This window comes from Argopecten irradians, unplaced genomic scaffold (assembly GCF_041381155.1).
Source record: "Argopecten irradians isolate NY unplaced genomic scaffold, Ai_NY scaffold_0498, whole genome shotgun sequence".
In the NCBI taxonomy this organism is placed as follows: Eukaryota; Metazoa; Mollusca; class Bivalvia; order Pectinida; family Pectinidae; genus Argopecten; species Argopecten irradians.
Genome location: NW_027187965.1, coordinates 11,269 through 35,367, shown reverse-complemented (window position 1 = coordinate 35,367; position 24,099 = coordinate 11,269). Strand labels below are relative to the sequence as shown.

Here is a 24,099-nt window from a genome sequence, read left to right as displayed (position 1 = left end):
GCGGCCATATTCAAGAAAACGAAAACATCCGGCGAAAACCTTCTAACATGAACAGGTAATTTATTGACTGAAATGCGTGACTGATTGACTGCCAGAAAGACATATCAGGAAATATTTAAAGCATTTAATAAATCACACTTTTGCACCAGTCTCTTGCATATTTTGCAAAAGTCGCGTTGATAAACACACGCGATTAGTGAGGAACATGTGCAGACACATCTGTTGAACCGTCATGTCGGGCATGGACATATGATTGCAGGCCTAATATGTGATAGACCCATTAATTATCTACACATTCCGAGTTTTCAATATTGCAGTTCCACTGTGGTATGTATAGAATGGTCATCAAAATCCAACTAAATATTTGTCGGGTGTTGATTCCTATGCCCCATGCATGTAACTGTTATGTGTGTTTCTTGATTTCAGCAGTTGAATTATAAGTCTGAGTCGAGAACACTGACATTCTCCAATTCTTAAGAAATGACGTGCTAACAAAATTAAGATTTTAGTAGATACTTCATACGCTTTTATATACAACTTTGGTATATTTATATCAAGACTTGAATAGGGATAAAAACTAAACTCCAGTCGGAAAACATTACAGGAGGCAGTTTAGACTGTCACTGGTTGAAGTTGTTAATTTAGTAACTTCAGATATTAATTTAGTAACTTCAGATGGATCAGAGATACCTACAGAAAATGTAGGAGCCAAACTGTTTGAATCTGGAATATTTGATGACTGGTTAGATGAGCTTCCTCATTGTTACTGTTACCCATTACCAATCCTGAAAGTCCAATCCCACTACACTCCTTGAGCTTCCTCTCTTTCCTTTGCCCTCCTAGCTAAAAGACACTAAAATTCCACTTTGGGTATTTTGTTGGGTGTCAGTTCTTTTACATGAGATGAAAAAATGTAACAGCCAGACCAGCTTGGGCTCAAACTCAGGACCTCCAATCACTACATACTCCAACAATGTTAGATGTATAGCAAGATGCCCACTACCATCTGGTCACCATTCCTACAAAAAGATATCATCAAAATCGAAAATGTCCAACGGAGAGCTACAAAGAGGATTAAAACTATCAAAGACTTGTCCTACGAAGACAGACTTAGAACATTGGGTCTCCCTACACTGGAGTATAGACGAAAACGTTGTGATTTGATTCAACTATACAAGATTATTAATAAGCATGATAAAATAGTCTCAGACACAATGTTTAGTAGTCGACCATACCAGTCAACCCGAGGAAATACCCACAAACTGTTCAAGAGACAGGTCAGGCTGAATACAACAAAAAATGCCTTCTCCAATAGAGTCGTCAACCACTGGAATGCATTACCAAACGAGGTAGTCAACGCCAAGTCAATCAACAGCTTTAAGACTCAGCTAAACAAATATTGGAAGACCAACAACAAGTTTGTCCTAAGTGAACATCCTTAGTGAGGCCGGTAGTGTAACTTTAAAATAGATTTGGTCTAAGGAAACTGCAAAAGAGACTCTATTAAACACATATGCAGCCTATAGACCAATTCTGATCGCCAGTCTACTCAGGTTTATATACTCATTTACCATTAAGTAGTACAAGTTGTTTGGGGATTGCCCCGCCACTTGTATCAGTGTTCCCCATTATATATATCATTGTATCAATCTACCCTATAGATAGATCATAATTTTATGAAACTAAATCTATTAACTAGTACGTATACACATAGGGTACCCTCAATTCACTTGACACCAATATTTTAAAATGATACATATTTTCAGTCCCTATGACTGGAATTTATAGATATTTTATTTTTTTTGTTAATAGTGATACTTTTAAATTTTTGTAAATAACTCTATAATATCTGTGCGTGCGTAGCCGGAACTCAAAAGTCGGTGTAGGAGGGGGAAAAACCCCTATCTCCACCAAGATCTATAATACCATCAATGCCTCTCTACAAGTGTGTACACTTTCAACGAGGCCGCCATCAGCGAAGTATCAGCGAAGTAAGACAAGACACTTTTGATAGATAACGTCAAAAAAACAGCTGACCAGTCGACTCTCATGTAATGGGAGTACTCCCAATCACTAGCCAGATGCTTTAATTGATTGATCTACCTGGTCACCAATGATCAACCTAGTCCAATTCCACTAATCTTTGGTTTTCATCATATATTTCAGAATAAAATGACATAGCCAAGGCCAGCACTCAAACTTGTCAGGTGAAAATTTATATACGTATCACAGAAGACATGGCATCAAAATCTCGAAGATTGAATGAAGAAGATCGGCGTAAGTCTTTATTTATCTCCAAGTTAAAGCTAAAATAAAGCTAATAAGGCTGATATTTCAAGATATTAACCAAATGTATCATTATGACAACATTTTTCTGTTCTGAAAAAGCTAGCTTTATATGTCCAACCAATGTAAATATGTAAGCTGAAAATGGATTGTAATACAAAAATGATTTTCAACCGTTTTTATTCCAGGTATTGTGTCACAGGCCAATACACTTTTAGAGACAGTTTAAGCATATTCACCCCCATCAGCTGTGTTGAGGATCTTAATGTCAACTCATATGTATCCTTGTTTGAAGGACTTCGTGGAGAACACCTTGCAGGTAATTATGTAAAATATTGTATATTTTAATATAAGATTGGACAAAAGGAGCTCTATCCTGGCTTTACACTGCAGGTATTACAACTACGTGTAACTTTTAGCATTCTCATCACCTGATTTAGTGTGAAAACATAATTCATGAACTATATTTCTTTAAGGCATCTACCTGTTTTCCATCATTGACTAAAAAGACATTTCAGATGCAGTTTAATTGCAAGGTTTGTTTGTATAAATTTTCAGTAAATTACAAATTAATATCAGAGCTCATATATCTTGCTTTAAATCAATATTTGCCTTATTTGTTATCATAATAAACTTTACAGATGCCTTTCTTTTGGAAATACAATTATTCAACATTGTTACACAAATGCATTATATTGCTTGGTTAATTGATGTACTAGTAAGTTTAATCTAAATGTTTCTGTCCGTCCTACAGGCATTGTACGTAACCCACTAACCAAGGAAGATGAGATACAGAATTGTCAGATCGTGATTGACACACTCGCCACCGACGTCCTCCATACCTCACTGTCCCACATCTCTGGCCGGCAGGTGGTGGAACACGACCGCGAGTCTATCTCCCATCTCCTGGAAATCTTCAGTGGCTTGTTAGAGTACATACTCAATAAAATTGAGAGTGATGCATCAACAGACAATGATGGTAGGTTTATTTTACTATTATTTTGTATATTGTAAAGGGTTAAGCAACATTTTTTTGCAGCTTTTAGAAATAATTGTTTTGCAAATGTTATGATGGCCACCACGAGAGACGGCTGTCCTCAGTAATATTTATAATGATAGCTAGGTTCAACTTCATTATAGGAGCAAAATCTCACGAGACAATTTTAAGGAACTGCTATCAAGTGCGGAAATATGCATTTGACAGCTCTCATACGGCAAGTGGGGATGTTATAATTATGATCAGTGCTTTTCATTGATCTTGCTGTTCTTCAGTTGGCATTATTAATATCTTTGTATTCAACCTCCAATAATTGCCAACTGAAAAGCAGTTGTTAATAATCTTCCTTTCTATAATCATCATATTGTTAATAAAGTGTCTTTATTCGATAGCATTGTAAAATCCTAATGACATTTGCCATTTGATCTGTGTTGAAGGTGATGAGGAGGTGGATGATCCGGACGCTGTAGAGCCAGATGTGATAGATGAGATTCTGGAGCGTGAATTACAGAGAGGTCCACAGGGGCTTGCTTCTCCTGAGGGAAGGAGAAAGACAGACCTCTCATCTGTATATTGGGATGACAGGTAAGTCCTGATATGGTCCACAGGGGCCTGTCTTCTGAGGGAAGGAGAAAGACAGACCTCTCATCTGTATATTGGGATGACAGGTAAGTCGTGATATGGTCCACAGGGGCCTGTCTCCTGAGGGAAGGAGAAAGACAGACCTCTCATCTGTATATTGGGATGACAGGTAAGTTCTTATGTGGTCCACAGGGGCCTGTCACCCGAGAGAAGGAGAAAGACAGACCTCTCATCTGTATATTGGGATGACAGGTAAGTCCTGATATGGTCCACAGGGGCCTGTGTCTCCCGAGGGAAGGAGAAAGACATACATCTCATCTGTATATTGGGATGACAGGTAAGTTCTTATGTGGTTCACAGGGGCCTGTCTCCAGAGAGAAGGAGAAAGACAAACCTCTCATCTGTATACATTGGGATGACAGGTAAGTTCTTATTTGGTCCACAGGGGCCTGTCTCCCGAGAGAAGGAGAAAGACAGACCTCTCATCTGTATACATTGAGATGACAGGTAAGTTCTTATTTGGTCCACAGGGGCCTGTCTGCCGAGAGAAGGAGAAAGACAGACCTCTCATCTGTATATTAGGATGACAGGTAAGTTCTTATGTGGCCCACAGGGGCCTGTCTCCCGAGGGAAGGAGGATAACAGATATCTCATCTGTAGAACATTGCAAGAAAGAATTTGGTGGATCAGCTGATAGCAGACATATTCAGTGATATGTACATGTAATAGTATTAAAATTTATATGTGTGCTATTTATATTTAATTTTGTTACAGTCCTATTTATATATTTGTTACAGTCCTGTGATAACCAGGAAGCCCACAGATCCACTTCAGGACAGGCACCATATGCTGGGCCAAGACAGCTCTGCTGGTATACACGATTCTACAGTCAGTTCTACTGGAAAATGTAAGTACAGCTCTATGGTACATGTACCACAATTTTAGTAAAAGAGCATAGAATAAGCAGATCTAACTATTTCAGTTAAACTGATTAATTCAAAACAGGAATGACAGAGGACAATACTATTACTTTACCCCATACAATTTCTTTCTCCTATTCTTCCTCTATAGATTTGATTTCATATGGTGTTAACATTTTCATAAGAATCATCTCAAAGTTATTAAGAGGAAATACTTGATTAATTCCTGATAGTTGACAGTACTGAGGATTTAATACGGCGAGGAGAGGCATTGATCCAGCGTACACATCCTACAGAGGAATCACGCTCAATAGTAAGTTTATAAAAAAAGGTTGTATATCCTGTAAATGATAGGTTGAATATTGGGTAAATAATAATGTTGAATATTGGGTAGATAATAAGTTGAATATTGGGTATATGATAGGATGAATATTGGATATATGATAAGTTGAATATTGGGTATATAATAGGTTGAATATTAGGTAGATAATATATGTTGTATATCTTGTAAATTAAAATATAATTAGAGCTGCAATGATCACTGGTTGTCAGATAGTCAGATGTGATTATATTAACAATACCAGAACTAATCATTGCAGCCCAGCTAGATAATAGGTTGAATATATTAGGTAGATAATACAGTCGAAACTCGTTATCTCAAAATTCAACGGACCAATGAAAATAATTCAACTCATCCGGAATTCTACTTAAACTAATGCCATTAGGTTTGATCAGAACTTATTTCTAACAGTCCTTATCTTATGACAAGTACAGCCGGTTACATGCCTATTACCATTATCAGTATATTATCATGATTTTCTAACTTATAAGGTTTGTATTAAATCTTTTTAGTTATATGTTTTTGGATTTTTTTAAATATATAAAAAACTTGAATTACGATAATATGATCGTCACGATAATAGGCATGCACCCTGATTTCCCGTAGGTGGTATATATGCTGACTTCAATGGTTCATACATCAAACTTATACGGAATAAAATTAGCTGAACAAATAAAAACAAGCATCTTTCTTATTTCAGAATTTAATGGTATTTCAAAATAATAACATAGCAAAATAAACAATAGTTTTCACCTACCGTAAGCAGACTACACTCTCCGTTTCCGGCTCTCACACATGTTAACTGATACTGGTTAATATGAATTACGGTAAATGAAACGAAAGTAGATTTCTATACCAACGAAGAAATACATTGTATGACTAAGATACTAGTACATACGCATATGCAATATTAAACATTTAACATTGTGGGTTTGTTAAATTATTTTGCACTATCAACATTCCATACAAGCCTTAGAAAACACTTTCGTTTCTAATGATTCCTAAGCCAACACGCTTCCGGTCATGATCAGCCACGCTGATCGAGCCATGCTGAGTGTAATTGTGTAAACACGCGTCGTGTCTAGGTACAGGTATAAGTCACAATTGTAAAGTGACACCAATTAGGAAGTCAGACTTCAGAGGATTATCAAACAATTCATAATTAGCAATCATTGTTGTAGTATGTTCCCATAGGCCTATAGCATATACCGATTGCGATATGTGCAGGTAAACCAATCGTGTTACGACAAACCACAGGTGAATTTCAATTGTTTGTATCCATGTTATATTTACTTAATTGATTTTTTTTTCAATGTAAAATTTTGACTGAAATTAAATTCGAGATAGCGACTATTTTTTTTACTGAATATCCGTTCTTGGGACCAGGAATTGACTTTGACTCAACCGGAGTTTTGAGTCATCGAAATTCGAGTCATCTGATTTTAAAAACATACACATAGAAGGGAAAAAAACGGGACTTAAAAATTAATTCGACTCAACCGGAATTTCGACTCAAGCGATTTTAAGATAACGAGTTTCGACTGTATATGTTGTATATCTTGTAAACTTAAATATAATTAGAGCTGCAATGATTACTGGTTGTCAGATAGTCAGAGACGATTATATTAACAATACCAGAACTAATCGTTGCAGCCCATCTAAATAATAGGTTGTGTATAGTGATTGTGTAAAAAATGGATAGAATATTGTGTAAATAATAGATAGAATATTATGTGAATAATATTTTAAATAATGTGTAAATAATAGGTAAATATTGTGTAAATAATATAGAAATATTGTGTAAATAATATAGAAATATTGAGTAAATAATAGATAGAATATTGTGTAAATGATAGATGGAATATTGTGTAAATAATAGGTAAATATTGTGTAAAATATAGGTAAATATTGTGTAAATAATAAGTAAACATTGTGTAAATAACACAGAAATATTGTGTAAATAATACAGAAATACTGTGTAAATAATAGGTAAATATTGTGTAAATGATACAGAAATATTGTGTAAATGATACAGAAATATTGTGTAGATAATAGGTAAATATTGTGTAAATAATAGGTAAATATTGAGTAAGTACCAGATAGAATATTGTGTAAGTAATGGATAGAATATTGTGTAAGTAATGGATAGAATATTGTGTAAATGATACAGAAATATTGTGTAGATAATACAGAAATATTGTGTAAATAATAGGTAAATATTGTGTAAATGATACAGAAATATTGTGTAGATAATAGGTAAATATTGTGTAAATGATACAGAAATATTGTGTAGATAATAGGTAAATATAGTGTGAATAATAGGTAAATATTGAGTAAATACTAGATAGAATATTGTGGAAGTAATGGATAGAATATTGTGTAAGTAATGGATAGAATATTGTGTAAATGATACAGAAATATTGTGTAAATGATACAGAAATATTGTGTAAATAATAGGTAAATATCGTGTAATTGATACAGAAATTTTGTTTAGATAATAGGTAAATATTGTGTTGATAATAGGTAAATACATGTATTGTGTAAATAGTAGGTAAATATTGTGTAAATAATCCAGAAATATTGTGTAGATAAAAGGTTAATATTGTGTAAATAAAATATGTGTGATGTGATGGAAATCTACCATTTTAGGAGGAGAGTTTCCTAAAGACCAGACCAACATTACAGGCTCTTCTCAATAATAAACCAGAGAGGTTACAGCCCCAGGAACCAAGTAAGTCCGATTATCATAGCTTGTAGAAGTAGAAAAGTTATTAACCAACACATGATGTACTAGCAAGATAATGTCTGTGTTTTTATTTCACATGACCATAATTCCTGGTAACCTGTTGCAGAAGTCTTTTGTTTGAGGTCATGTGTCATCTGAAAATGTGTCCTTGTTTACATGGCAACTTGAATATATATTTATATTTGAGTGTAATGAAAGTCTGTGTGTATAAGGTGACATTTAAGGCTTATGGGTCTCTTGTTATATTTAGTTGAAAATATCTTTATTTTGAAAGATTATTCAAGAAAAAATACTTACTTTTCAAAGAAAAAAGTACTCTAAATAAACCGCGAGGCGGTTTATGATGAGAGTACACTCAGATTTTTGTGTTATATCTCCATAACATAAAAAATATATTCAAATTAATCATTATAATTCAATTTACTAAAGATAATCTCTTCAATATTCAAAAATCATTTTGGGACTCTTTTGTCTATGAAATCATTACTTCGTCATCTTAGCCAATCAGAAGCAACGTAATAAACGGCGACGCCATTTTTTCCTTTATGGGCTGATAAGTAAATTTTTAAGCCAATGAAAATGCTCGTAACAAGCAAAATTGAATTATTTTTTAATCATCTTCTGAGGGAAAATATTTTTGCAATATTCATTACCATATTTTTTTTATTTCTTTGTTTATCAGGAAAATATTTTGCACTTTTCTTATCCTTCAAAGTTTGTTTGTGTGAGAATCTGTAGTAATCAGGTAATGTTTGTTAGTCCAATGTAAGCCTGACGTTACTTCTGTCTGACAGGTGTCCCTGATACGACCCCTGAGGATGTGAGGAAATCCGACTACGCCGCACGATCTACAGACATGTTACTGGACCACTACAGTGATCTCTATAAAACCAAGTACAAAGTCAACACAGACCAACAACGGTACTTAATCATGCACTAGGCTCTTAATATTTTTTCATTTTAAGACCCACCGTTTCAGAAACAATAATAACAGTTTATTAATGAAAATTTTAGCGTCAGAACATCTATATCGATAACATAAATTCAGGTTACAAAACCGATCAAATACATTACTCCCTGTATGAATCAATGTTACATGAAGTTTCTCTGAATGTTTTGCTGCGTGTGGCAGTGATTGTCAACTACTGCAAAATAATTAGGATGACGCCAGGAAACATATGAAGACCTGATGGGAAATAATATTAAATTCTTATATTTATTTTAAAATTTTAAATAATAGAGTGATGAAAAGTGTAGTCTTAGCATGCGCAGTAAGCTTATAAATTTTTGGGACTTCACAAAATGATAAGTTTGCGCATTTTTAGCCCACCATCATCAGATGGTGGGCTATTCAAATCGCCTTTCGTCCGTGGTCCGTCGTCCGTCCGTCCGTCCGTCCTTCCGTCCGTCCGTCCGTCCGTCCGTCCGTCCGTCCGTCCGTTAACAATTCTTGTTACCGCTAATTCTCAGAAAGTGCTGAAGGGATCTTTCTCAAATTTCATATGTAGGTTCCCCTAGGACTCTAGTTGTGCATATTGCATTTTGGGACCGATCGGTCAACAAGATGGCCGACAGGCGGCCATCTTGGATTTTGATAGTTAAAGTTTGTTACCGCTATTTCTCAAAAAGTGCTGAAGGGATCTTTCTCAAAGTTTATGTACAGGTTTCCCTAGGACTCTAGTTGTGCATATTGCATTTTGGGACTGATCGGTCAACAAGATGGCCGACAGGCAGCCATGTTGGATTTTGATAGTTAAAGTTTGTTACCGCTATTTCTCAAAAAGTACTGAAGGGATCTTTCTCAAATTTCATATATAGGTTCCCCTAGGGCCCTAGTTGTGCATATTGCATTTTTGGACCGATCGGTCAACAAGATGGCTGACAGGTGGCCATCTTGGATTTTGATAGTTAAAGTTTGTTACTGCTATTTCTCAGAAAGTACTGAAGGGATCTTTCTCAAATTTCATATGTAGGTTCCCCTAGGACCCTTGTTGTGCATATTGCATTTTGGGACCGATCGGTCAACAAGATGGCCGACAGGTGGCCATCTTGGATTTTGATGGTTAAAGTTTGTTACCGCTATTTCTCAAAAAGTGCTGAAGGGATCTTTCTCAAATTTCATATACAGGTTCCCGTAGGACCCTAGTTGTGCATATTACATTTTGGGACCGATCGGTCAACAAGATGGCCGACAGGTGGCCATCTTGGATTTTGATGGTTAAAGTTTGTTACCGCTATTTCTCAAAAAGTGCTGAAGGGATCTTTCTCAAATTTCATATACAGGTTTCCCTAGGACCCTAGTTGTGCATATTACATTTTGGGACCGATCGGTGAACAAGATGGCCGACAGGTGGCCATCTTGGATTTTGACAGTTAAAGTTTGTTACCGCTATTACTCAAAAAGTACTGAAGGGATCTTTCTCAAATTTCATATATAGGTTTCCCTAGGGCCCTAGTTGTGCATATTGCATTTTGGAACCGATCGGTCAACAAGATGGCTTGGATTTTGATAGTTAATGTTTGTTACCGCTATTTCTCAAAAAGTTCTGAAGGTATCGTTTACAAATTTCATATGAAGGTTCCCCAAGGACCCTAGTTGTGCATATTGTTAATTGGGACCGATCGGTAAACAAGATGGCCGACCGACGGCCATATTGGATTTTGATTGTTAAAGTTTGTTACGGCTATTTCTCAGAAAGTACTGAAGGGATCTTTCTCAAATTTTATGTGTAGGTTCCCCTTGTACCCTAGTTGTGCATAGTACCTTTTAGGACTGATGCATAATGCCTTTCGGGACTGATCGGTAAACAAGATGGCCAACCGGCCGCCATCTTAGATTTCATTGTTGAAGTTTGTTACCACTATTTCTTAGAAAGTACTATAGCGATCTGTCTCAAATTTTATATGTCATGTGTTTGAAAAAGTTTGAAAAGCAGGGAAAAGACCCCTCTTTCCATTGTCAGACATAGATCTTTCTTTGGTGGGCGCCAAGATCCCTCTGGGATCTCTTGTGATAGTTAAAGTTTGTTACCGCTATTTCTCAGAAAGTACTGATGGGATCTTTCTCAAATTTCATATGTAGGTTCCCCTATGACCCTTGTTGTGCATATTGCATTTTGGGACCGATCGGTCAACAAGATGGCCGACAGGCGGCCATCTTGGATTTTGATAGTTAAAGTTTGTTACCGCTATTTCTCAGAAAGTACTGAAGGGATTCTTCTCAAATTTTATATGTAGGTCCCCCTAGGGTCCTAGTTGTGCAAATTGCATTTTGTAACTGATAGGTCAAGAAGATGGTGGCACTGTCGCCATCTTGGATTTCATTGTTGAAGTTTGTTACCACTATTTCTTAGAAAGTACAATAGCGATCTGTCTCAAATTTTATTTGTAGTGTGTTTGAAAAAGTTTGAAAAGCAGGGAAAAGATCCCTCTTTCCATTGTCAGACATAGATCATTCTTTGGTGGGCGCCAAGATCCCTCTGGGATCTCTTGTTAGCTCACCTGGCCCGAAGGGCCGGTGAGCTTATGTCATGGCGCGGCGTCCGTCGTCCGTCGTCCGTCTGTCCGTCAACATTTCCTTTAAATCGCTACTAGTCAATAGAGTTCTGCATGGATTTTAACCAAATTTGGCCAGAAACATCCTTGGGGGGAGGGGAACAGAACTTGTATAAATTTTGGCTCTGACCCCCCGGGGACAGGAGGGGCGGGGCCCAATAGGTGAAATTGAGGTAAATCCTATAAATCGCTACTTGTCCTAGAGTTCTGCATGGATTGAAACCAAATTTGGCCAGACACATCCTTGGGGGAAGTGGAATAGAACTTGTATAAATTTTGGCTCTGACCCCACAGGGACAGGAGGGGCGGGGCCCAATAGGGGAAATTGAGGTAAATCCTATAAATCGCTACTAGTCCTAGAGTTCTGCATGGATTGTAACCAAATTTGGCCACAAACATCCTTGGGGGAAGGGGAACAGAACTTGTATAAATTTTGGCTCTGACCCCTCGGGGACAGGAGGGGCGGGGCCCAATAAGGGAAATTTAGATAAATCCTATAAATCGCTACTTGTCCTAGAGTTCTGCATGGATTGTAACCAAATTTGGCCAGAAACATCATTGGGGGAAGGGAATCAGAACTTGTATAAATTTTGGCTCTGACCCCCCGAGGACAGGAGGGGCGGGGCCCAATAGGGGAAATTAAGGTAAATCCTATAAATCGCTACTTGTCCTAGAGTTCAGCATGGATTGAAACCAAATTTGGCCAGAAACATCCTTGGGGGAAGGGGAATAGAACTTGTATAAATTTTGGCTCTGAACCCCCGGGGACAGGAGGGGCGAGGCCCAATAGGGAAAATAGAGGTAAATCCTATAAATCACTACTTGTCCTAGTGTTCTGCATGGATTGTAACCAAATTTGGCCAGAAACATCCTTGGGGGAAGGGGAACAGAACTTGTATAAATTTTGGCACTGACCCCCCAGGGACAGGAGGGGCGGGGCCCAATAAGGGAAATTTAGGTAAATCCTATAAATCGCTACTTGTCCTAGAGTTCTGCATGGATTGTAACCAAATTTGGCCAGAAACATCCTTGGGGGAAGGGGAACAGAACTTGTATAAATTTTGGCTCTGACCCCCCGGGGACAGTAGGGGCAGGGCCCAATAGGGGAAATAGAGGTAAATCCTATAAATCGCTACTTGTCCTAGAGTTCTGCATAGATTGTAACCAAATTTGGCCAGAAACAACCTTGGGGGAAGGGGAATAGAACTTGTATAATTTTTGGCTCTGACCCCCCGAGGACAGGAGGGGCGGGGCCCAATAGGGGAAATTGAGGTAAATCCTATAAATCGCTACTTGTCCTAGAGTTCAGCATGGATTGAAACCAAATTTGGCCAGAAACATCCTTGGGGGAAGGGGAATAGAACTTGTATAAATTTTGGCTCTGAACCCCCGGGGACAGGAGGGGCGAGGCCCAATAGGGGAAATAGAGGTAAATCCTATAAATCACTACTTGTCCTAGAGTTCTGCATGGATTGTAACCAAATTTGGCCAGAAACATCCTTGGGGGAAGGGGAACAGAACTTGTATAAATTTTGGCTCTGACCCCCCAGGGACAGGAGGGGCGGGGCCCAATAAGGGAAATTTAGGTAAATCCTATAAATCGCTACTTGTCCTAGAGTTCTGCATGGATTGTAACCAAATTTGGCCAGGAAACCATCCTAGGGGGAAGGGGAACAGAACTTGTATAAATTTTGGCTCTGACCCCCCGAGGACAGGAGGGGCGGGGCCCAATAGGGGAAATTAAGGTAAATCCTATAAATCGCTACTTGTCCTAGAGTTCAGCATGGATTGAAACCAAATTTGGCCAGAAACATCCTTGGGGGAAGGGGAATAGAACTTGTATAAATTTTGGCTCTGAACCCCCGGGGACAGGAGGGGCGAGGCCCAATAGGGGAAATAGAGGTAAATCCTATAAATCACTACTTGTCCTAGTGTTCTGCATGGATTGTAACCAAATTTGGCCAGAAACATCCTTGGGGGAAGGGGAACAGAACTTGTATAAATTTTGGCACTGACCCCCCAGGGACAGGAGGGGCGGGGCCCAATAAGGGAAATTTAGGTAAATCCTATAAATCGCTACTTGTCCTAGAGTTCTGCATGGATTGTAACCAAATTTGGCCAGAAACATCCTTGGGGGAAGGGGAACAGAACTTGTATAAATTTTGGCTCTGACCCCCCGGGGACAGTAGGGGCAGGGCCCAATAGGGGAAATAGAGGTAAATCCTATAAATCGCTACTTGTCCTAGAGTTCTGCATAGATTGTAACCAAATTTGGCCAGAAACAACCTTGGGGGAAGGGGAATAGAACTTGTATAAATTTTGGCTCTGACCCCCCGGGGACAGGAGGGGCAGGGCCCAATAGGGGAAATTTAGGTAAATCCTATAAATTGCTACTTGTTCTAGAGTTCTGCATGGATTGTAACCAAATTTGGCCAGGACCATCCTAGGGGGAAGGGGAACAGAACTTGTTTAAATTTTTGCTCTGACCCCCTGGGGACAGGAGGGGCGGGGCCCAATAGGGGAAATAAAGGTAAATCCTATAAATCGCTACTTGTCCTAGAGTTCTGCATGGATTGTAACCAAATTTGGCCAGAAACTTTCTTAGGGGAATAGGAACAGAACTTATATAAATTTTGGCTCTGACTCCCCGGGGGCAGGAGGGGCGGGCCCAATAAGGGAAATAGAGGTAAATCCTATAAATCGCTACTTGTCCTAGAGTTCAGCATGGATTGAAACCAAATTTGGCCAGAAACATTCTTGGGGGAAGGGGAATAGAACTTGTATAAATTTTGGATCTGACCCCCTGGGGGCAGGAGGGGCGGGGCCCAATAGGGAAATTTAGGTAAATCCTATAAATCGCTACTAGTCTTAGAGTTCTGCTTGGATTTTAACCAAATTTGGCCCAGAAACATCCTTGGGGTTAACAGAATTCCTATAATTTTTGGCTCTAACCCTCTTGAGCAGAAAGAGTGGGGCCCAATAGGGGAATTAGAGGTAAATATCCAAATTCCTTCAGAAAAGAAACAATGAACCTTACTAGGCATTACAAACCAGGTGAGCGATACAGGCCCTCTGGGCCTCTTGTTATAACACACAAAAATATAAAGTGTAATCATATTTCACCACAAAAAGGCTTAAGGCAAATGATAATCACTAAAATATTTACAGAGATTAAACTAAGAATGTAGTCAAAATTAGAAGTACAATGCTGAGTTCAACATATTGAATATAGAATGGAATATTTTCTTTTTTCTCTCCTAGACAAGATGCCTATTATCCCTATAACAATCTACGCTCTATGGTCGAGGAAACAGCAGCAATGGCGCGGGATACGCTGTTGGAGTGTCGCCGAACCGTGCCCGTACCATGTTACAAAATATGGACAACAGCTACAACAGACAGACGAGGTACATACTCACTTTAGTGTGTTTACGTTTGATGCTTTCATGCCAAAAAAAATAAAGTATTTATGTGTATTATCCGATATCAATGATCAAAATCCTCAAAGATGGCCACTCACTGATATTAAAGTGATGATTTCTTCTCTGATTTCAGTCCAGTGAGGCACACAGAAAGAAGTCCCCTACAGGAAAACAAAGAGCCCAGTACGGTATACTAACGAAGATTTACAGTCGGACACAGAGGTAGGTACAAATAGAGTTACCTCCCCTATGAATATAATCATGTACAGTCAGGCATTAAGGAAGATCCACATTTGGACATAGAGGTACAAATAGAATTACCTCCCCTATAAATAATAATAGTATACAATCTTACAACATTTTACGTCCTACATGTATTGTCCAACCCACTCATTAAACTTCTGAAACTGATGCTTCCTAAATACCCCACCAGTAGGCTCTGAAGCATCACCTCTCTAAGGAATTGTCTGCCCAAAATCTGTTCTGGTGTCCCCAAAGCTGTTACAGGGACAGACAGTTATTACAAATTACATTTGTATATATCTGCAGGATTATTCCTCATTTTGTCCAACATATTCACAAATATGTGTTTGATATATAGTTTTGTAATACCAGTACCTAGAAGTTCATTAGATACAAAATATTTGATTTCAGCTAACCCCCAGCAAAGCCAAACGAAAAGTGTCGTTTCTAACAGAAAGGTCCACAACAGATTCCAGTCCTAGCTTCCTCAAATCTAGTCCAACGTGAGTTTTTTCTTTTGTCTGATATATGAGGGTTTTATACTTTACAATGCAGCATTAGATAGGCAATGATTTATAAATCACTATTCCCAATATCTAATAAATTGAGGTCAATATATAGCATATTTGAGTTTAGAAAAAAACATATTAATTCAACGATGCCAACATGTAAGGCTTAACAAGAAAATCAAACAATAAGTTCAGATTTGTGTTTATTTTCTGTAGTAAATCACCACCGCGTAAAGCTTGGCCAGAAAAAGACGTACGGTTTGATTCTTCACCAAGTAAACAAACTGGAGGAGGGAGAAGAACGACTCGAGCCAGTAGGGTTACAGACAATTATGGTAGCTACCTCGCAGAGTTTGATGCTCAGGAAGAAAAGGAAAACAACTCAGCTTATGATAATTACCTCAAAAAACAGTAAGTGAGCCTTTGTATATCAATAATGTGTGTCTACTTACGTCATGTATTTTAATTCTGTTTCAGGATGGTCCTCAAAGTTCAGCCGTTAATAGACAAATTCAAAGTGCAGTCAAAACTGTCTATAAAGTCCACCAAAGGGGCCTAGAAAAATTGTCTTCAGAGTCAAGTGGTCTTTATACACAGGACAAAACTGTGTCGAAATTGATCATTTGGGACTGTAAAAAAATGATTCTTATATAATTATTTATTAAGCAGGTAGACCTTATACAGAGGATATAGCTAATGCAGGTTTGAATGCGTTTCTCATTGTCTATCGTGAGGTTCTGCCAATCATAACTCATAGATTTATCTGTCATAGCCTTAAAGTAACAGAAGGTTTTGTCATTATAAGTATTTCTTAATTAATAAGGGAAAATTGAAAAAAAAATTACCACTTCTACATTTTACAATTAAAGAAAACTTTATATTAATGGATTAATGTAGATTTATAATTTGTACTTACCCAAAATGTTGTTATATAATAAAAACATTGTTCTGTGAATGTTTGCTCAGGTTCCATGAGATTGTTGACGAAGTGTTGAGTGATGATGAAGTCCTGCCTCAGCGGTTCAAGTCGCGATCAGACCAGCGAAGAGTCCGAACTGATCGTGTCCCAGACAAGTCTAAAGGCACATATAGTGTAATGGATACTCACAAACTCATGGAGAAAGAGAGACAAGCTAACAAGAAAAAAGTGGATGTAAGTGTAGTCTACCATCTTTTTATACTAAGTGTCTTTTTAGCGACGGTGGGGCCGCGGTGGCTGAGTGGTTAAGATGTTCCGACATATTACCACAAGCCATCCACCTCTGGGCCATGAGTTTGAATCCCATCTGGGGCAGCTGCCAGGTACTGATTGCTGGTTAATGGTTTTTCCTCTGGGTACTCCGACTTTCCTTCACCAACTAGAAAGTTACATGACCCTGGCTGTTAATAGGATGTTAAACTTTTAAAACCAAACCAAATTAAAAAATTTTTAGCACCAAAATAACGACAGTCCACAAGATTTTACACTAAAAAGACACCAAAGCTTTATGTGAAAAATAGGACAACTGTTTTTTTATGAGAAGTAATAATCTGACATAAATTCAAACTTATTTTAACATAAATATTTTGTTTAATTTTAAGTAATTTGTTGGTCCCAAGAAATCTTTTCACTATAGAATGAAGTATACCAATTTAGAATAATAGAGTATTACCATTGTCTCGTTGCCTTTCAGGGCCCCATACAATCTGTTCTTTTTATAATCAAGTGCACTTAATTTGAATGAAGTTATACCGTGACTTCTAGGTGTTTTAAACTTAAAATCGTTACTGGCTGGCGACACATTATCGTGAAAAAAATGGAGATTTTTCTTAACTTTTTTCTAAACGTTGTATTTAATGAATGATTTTCAGGCATCCAAATAATCTTTATCTGACAACAGTTCAGTTCCATCAAGTTATAATCGATTTTATAACAAAAACAGTCGTTTGAAAAGACGGTAACACATTGTGATCATGTCAAATTACTGTACCCATTAATTTATCGTGATTTTTTCTAAAAAAAATATTAAAAATAGTTAGATGATGTGATGAAATGAATAAAATTTAATACCAATATATGCACAAATACAGTGGAACTTGGTTAATACGAACTTGAAGGGACCGAGATAAAACTTTGAATTATCTGAGTGTTCGAATTAGGTGAGTTCTCATGTCTACTGACGATCTCTTTACTTGGTATATATATAGACTAGTTCCATGTCGTAAAATGATATGAACAAGAGATATGTCAAAATCGCAGATGGTAGTTGCAAAATTATGTAATAAAACTGAGATACCGTAAAAAACTGGTATCATTTGCGCACCAGTGTAATTTGCGCAGGTACTTTTTAGGGCTGAAAATGCTGAAAAAAAATCTACTATCAGTATATTTTGCGCATAAAAAAATTTGGAAAAAAATCGATGTCCAGGGAATCCCAAAATCGATGTATGAAGGTGACAATTTCAATGCAAAATATTCCCATAAATACTTGACAACTTGCACAAAGAAGTCTTGTATTTAGAAGAAATAACATATTAAAACCGCATTGTGTTTGTTTTCTTTTATAAATTAGCCACCGTAACCTGAAACTGAAATATCTTGCAGATGTCCAAAACATCGGCGGTCTGGTCCGCCGGACTCCGTGCACATGTCAATGTTTTGAGATATTACACATGAATACTAATCAGGAATATTTGAAAAGATTAGAATCTATTTACTTAAAATTGTCACAATAAGTAATTAGTGTGTTTGAGGTCATTAACAATCAACAGCAATCAGCTAGCGGATACGTAGTTTAGCTTGCAACAATCACAGTGTGAGTAAACTCGCTACCTGAACGGTACCAGATCCAAGCTGATGGCTAATTATATTTAACAATACGGTTGAAAATGTCACTAACCTTGTAGCTTGTTAATTCTGCAGTAATAAAATTGCAAACCACTTATTGAAAGTCCTAAATATAGGTCAGTTTAGGCATCTTATAAATCCCACGTGTGTTTTGACTTTTTGCACACGGCCTGCAGTCGGGCGGTTGTCCCTTACGTAAGGAGCATTGCTAGATTTGCTTTTTGAGTTTCATGTGCAATTTGACTAGAAATGTGAAGATTAATTATAATATCTAAAATAAAGACGTAATAGGACTTTAATCAAGTGAATGTTGATGCACTTTGAAGAATAAATTCTTTGATTTTAAGTAGATACAGATGCAGTTTTGACGATATATAGATCACTTAAGCTAACTAGCCATTCATTTACAGCTCAGCAAACCCAGTCACTGGTGATCATGCACAGGTGGCTGGCTGGCACTAATGTTTGTGTGTACACACACACTTTCTCTCTCTACAGACTCTCTCCCCTAAAAAAATACAGGTAAACTAGATCGACCCTGGCCAAAGTCACTGATTGTGGCTGTCCCATTACACTACGAGGTGTACAGGGTATACATCTCTTGCTGTAAGTAGAAGCCATGTTCTCAGCCAGTCGTCATTGAATTCTCGGGGGCAAATGGAAACAAGACATCGTTGTCATAACTTAACACTTTAATTAGCATCAGATAATCCACTTTAATAGGTGAGGCATTGTTTTTACAAACTTTAATACCTTTAATCATATAAATAGGTTTCCGTAAACAAAGCAGTACCTCGACATTCATCGATCGTCAGCCCCTCAGAATGGACAGATTTTTCCCCCGTAAAATTTTTTAAATCAACTTTATCAATGTATTTTGCGCACCCCCAACTTCATATTTTATTTTTGTACAGGAAAATTGCGCAAATTACACAAGTTTTTATGGTACATATTTTGAAATGCTGTTCTACCGCAGATTTATGAAAAAGAAAATGGGCATTTTCAGTGAACTCGTCCAAAAAATCTCATTTCGAGTTATAAGAACATTTTATGTATGATCTTTGTCATTCGGACCCAAATTTATTTCGTATTATCAAAGTTCTTCAAGTTTTCTGAATTTGAATTATACAAGTTCTTTAAACAAAGATAAAGAGGGAATTTGCCTGGGATCGGCAAAGTACTTAGTATTAAGACGGGTTGTCCAATTATCCAAGTTCCACTGGATCTAAATATCTTTAGAAAAAATATTTGATGTGAAAACGTTCATCAAAAGAGAGAAAACATGTCTTGTTTGCCACCAGTCATACCGTAAGATTATGGTCGATTATGACATCAGGGGGTAATGGCGCCTTCCATTTCACGATCTACTCTCTGGCAAAATGACGAATAATTTTAACATGTCTTCATGAATGCTTGGTATTTTGAATAAAATAATAAAGATATTTAAATGATTTTTTGGTGGTTATTGATTCTGTAAACATTGAAATAACAAACAAAATCAACATAGTGGTGTACCTTGTATTTTGTCGTCTGGTCAAAAGCGCTTAGGTGACCCCGACCAGCGTTCTTTTGTGACAAGTTATTGAAATTGAATTATCTCCCTTCCAACTTTTATTTTTTGAAACACTGTTGTCTGACATCATAGGCAGCAGACGATATATGAATCAGGACTATATATCTTACAATAAAGCCGATATCATGGCTTCCCCCCTGACTAATGTCATTCTTTAAAAAAAAAAAAAAAAAAATGTCATTCTTGTGAGGTAAGATATACTGAAATTCACCATTTTTTATCTAAATATTTGAATTTTCTTCTGAAACTTGAAAATATTGTTGATAATTTTGGTATGCTATCTTTCTACACACAAGGAAAATATTTTAAAAAAAATTGCATCTTGTATATCACACCATTCAAAATCATGATAATGGGTACATCACGATAATGGGTCGCCAGCCAGTATGTATTTACTTTAGATACTACAGCTGGTAGATGTGAATTTCAACAAAGAACAAATGTCAAAACATTAATGATTATAAAAAGTTTTTGTTTTTCTTCTTCAGTTTCTTCATAAAATATATCAAGAAGATTTAGATGAACTTAAATATGAAGCCAAACATGAACTGAAGAAAGAAAGGAAACAGGCCAAAGATACCGTAAGTATTATTGTCACTTACTGTATTTGACCCAATAAGCGCCAAGGACATTTAATAACTTGAAAAATGAAAAGTTGACTTAATAAAGCGAAAGAATTGTAAACTTATAGAGTTTTGGTAGTTTTGGTCTTTATTTATGTTAGGACAATTGAAATTGAGACCTCAAAAATGGGAAGGGGCACTTATAGGAATTAATATGGGCGCTTATTGGGTCAAATACAGTACATACATGATAGTAATAAAGGTTTTATAAATATTGGCATTATCAAAATGTTTTTTTAAATAGTTTGTATTTTCTGCTAAGACTTTTAAAATTTAATAAACTTGTATAATGCAAGCTTTGATGTCATTTTTATCTTCTTCTTTTTTATTCTTTCTTTTTTCAGGAAACAGACTACAAGAAGAAGGTTCTAACTGGTCCTAAAAAATCTGTGAAACCTAAAGAATCAGGTGAGAAGATTACCATCGAATGTATACATCTAATGTAATTGAAGCTATTGATCTCAAAAAAGTGACACAAGCATTTTTTTTACCATTATTTGAATGAGAAATTTACTAGTTATTTGTATTTTGATTATGCCATCTGGAAAATCCTATTGATATTACTTCTTTGGCCCTTATTTTGATTATATATATAACTCTAGCTCAGTGTTGACTCATTGACATGGTAAACAGAGGACAATAGATATTGTTTAGAGATCAAATTGAGTTTTTTTCCATGGCTCATGGGTAGTCCATAAACAATTCTCTTTTAAATTATCTCTATTTCTCAGAAAGTAACAGATTTTTTTAAAATTTCATATGAAGGGTACCCCTGGTTCTCTAGTTGTGCATATTGGGACCAATCTGTGAAAAACATGGCCAACAGACAGCCATCTTGGTTTTTGTCAATGTCATTGCTATCTCATACCGTACAGTACTGAAGGTGTCCCTTTTTTAGGCCAAAGTTGTGATTTTTCTGATTTTAATACTTTTGATTTTATGAAGTAAATCGGCAAACAAGGTGAAAAAACACCCGCAAGAAAATAGAGCACAGCATTTTAATTTTTGTTATCCAGATGACATAACAAATGTATGGATTAATGTAATGGGACACATAATGTAGCTTGTTATAATTACTGTTTCAGTGTCAGCCAGGAGGAAACCCACAGTCAGTACCAAAGCAAAGAAACGCTCACCTAGTGGTGGACTGATACCTGCTGGAAAACCAAAGAGTAAGTCTTATATATAGAGAGGTTGCTGATATGGGATTTATTTCACACAAGAGAGTTATCTTTTAAAAGTAACAAAAGACTCAAGCATTACCAAGTGTCATTTGTAACTTTTAAAAAATAGCTCACTCGTGTGAAATGAATTTTAATAACCCTGAGTTGTGTGACCTGTTTCTATCATAATTAAATCATCCACAAGAAGGCCAAAATATGAAAACGTTATTTGCTGACATATGCATATAATGTGTATTGATATCATCATAAGCAAATAGGCTAAGCTAAAACCCTCAAATAATTTTTTATATAAAAGCCTTATCCCATGTTGTTATTTGTTTATAGTGACGATAAAAGATGATGATGACATCCTACCCCCTATTGCTGAAGGAGTTCCCACATCTCCACCTATCTCTACACACTTGGCACGAACTTTGGCGCAAAGGTATCAACCAAATCGAGCAGGTCTCACGAGCCAATCAGGAAGTTAGACGCAAAAAGTCACGGGCCAAATCAGAGGTAGGTGGTAAGAGGTGACTACATATAGCTGCTTGTAGGGGAAATTATTTCATCTACTGAATAATGAAAGTTAGAAAATGAATAGGTATGTAAACAAAAAATTGCATAGAAATGTTAGAAATTAAATAGGCAAAATCACAAAACAGAGTGATTATTATGGATCGACCTGGGTATCGAGAGAGCTATTTGACATAGGACAGTCCTATCAATACTTTGGACATTTATAATTTAGTTGTCATTTTAACATACTGTTTGGACATTTATAATTTAGTTGTCATTTTACACATACTGTTGTACTGTCTACTGTTTACAGTTGGAGGAGGCTGAGAAGAGGCAGCAAATCATGGTGAATATCATGAAGAAGGAGCTGGAACATCAACAAAGAATGGTTAGTTCACTATTCCTACATCAGAGGGTGTATGAAATTAAACAGCAATGAAATACACACATATTTTCTATACCGGTATATCCAGGCGTTGCTAGTTTGCATGCTTCTATATGTTATTGAGTTGCTCAAATTGCCTTTTTGAGAAGTGTGTGTGTCTTATAGATATTTGTAGCATTTCAATATGCTCATAATAATTATTTTTCATTAAGCATGTGAATTTAATTGTAAAGTTTGTTAATTTTATTTTCTAATTTTATCTTAACACTTCATCATCATCAGCAAAATATTCCATAAGATTTGAATTATTCCATAATTAAAACAAGTTCATAAAGAATTTCCTCAAATTTAGTTATATTGAAATGCAATGCATCTAACAAAATATCATACATAACTCTCCAGAAATGATGGTAAAGAGAATAAAACAAATTATCATATTTTGATTTTCGTGTTTTTACAGAAAGAGATAAAAGAACGACAGACTCAGAGTGTGGCCGCTAGAAATAGAATACATGAGAAACGTTCACAGTCTGTTAAAACACGACAGTATTACGACGAGTACCAGGTACGCATGCGCTCCAAGATGCTGAAAAGACGCACAAAAGAGGAGATGGTATTTAAGAAATTGTTTAAGGATGGTCTGGATATACAGAAGGACAGAGTCAAGGAACTGAGAAAGTACGCCAAGGAACAGGAGAGACAGCCAAGCCAAAGTACAGAGTAATGAAGTCGAGTCACTGGAAAATTAGTATCCTTTTTCAATATTAATAAGTTTATAAAATAAACATGGCTACTTTTCGGTGGGATGCCCCCCTTTCTCCGGCAATCACTTGTTTACACAAGTATCCATGATTTTTGTATTAGTCAACATGATGAATATTTTGTGTATATGAATTTAATTCTTCTTCTTTGCAGAAATTTGAAGATTGAAATTTGTATGAGTAAGCTTTCTTGGTATCAGGAATATACTAACTGAAAAACTAGTTATGTCATAGTGTTGTCAAGTAAGAGTTTATATCTATAATACACCAGTTCTAAGGTAAGTTTGGGTAGTTGGGCATCACTGTGAGCTGCCAGCAAATGTCTACTGTCTCAGTGTATGTTGTATGAAAGAGATTAGCTCGCAGACTGCCATTACAAATTGTTGGTACCTATGTTTTGTAGGAGGCCGAAACCAAATCACAAGTTTGAGTAAAGCATCTTACGTCAATAACTACTCCATCACTCTTGCAGTCGCGTATTTGTACCTTTTCAGATACACCATCTTGCCTAAAACTCTCTATCACTTGAAGTGTGTAAAAAAGTTGTTTTTTTTTATTCTATATAAGTATAACAAAGAGTTATGAAGTGGTATAATTTGTCCTTGACCTCTGTTAAGCTACCGTGACCAGTTTGACATGCTAGACTGA

The 24,099-nt window shown here is 36.6% G+C and overlaps 1 protein-coding gene and 1 pseudogene across 1 annotated transcript; both read left to right on the top strand.

Moving 5' to 3' along the window:
• On the top strand, positions 1 to 24,099 carry LOC138312857 (centrosomal protein of 95 kDa-like; annotated as a pseudogene).
• Positions 993 to 1,442, top strand: LOC138312858 (uncharacterized). Its single transcript, XM_069253592.1, has one exon. It carries the CDS (start codon positions 993 to 995, stop codon positions 1,440 to 1,442), a length of 450 nt encoding a protein of 149 aa, XP_069109693.1.

What these genes read in the sequence shown, in the direction of transcription:
- LOC138312858 (XM_069253592.1), top strand. Translation starts at nt 993, where the DNA reads ATGCCCACTACCATCTGGTCACCATTCCTACAAAAAGATATCATCAAA.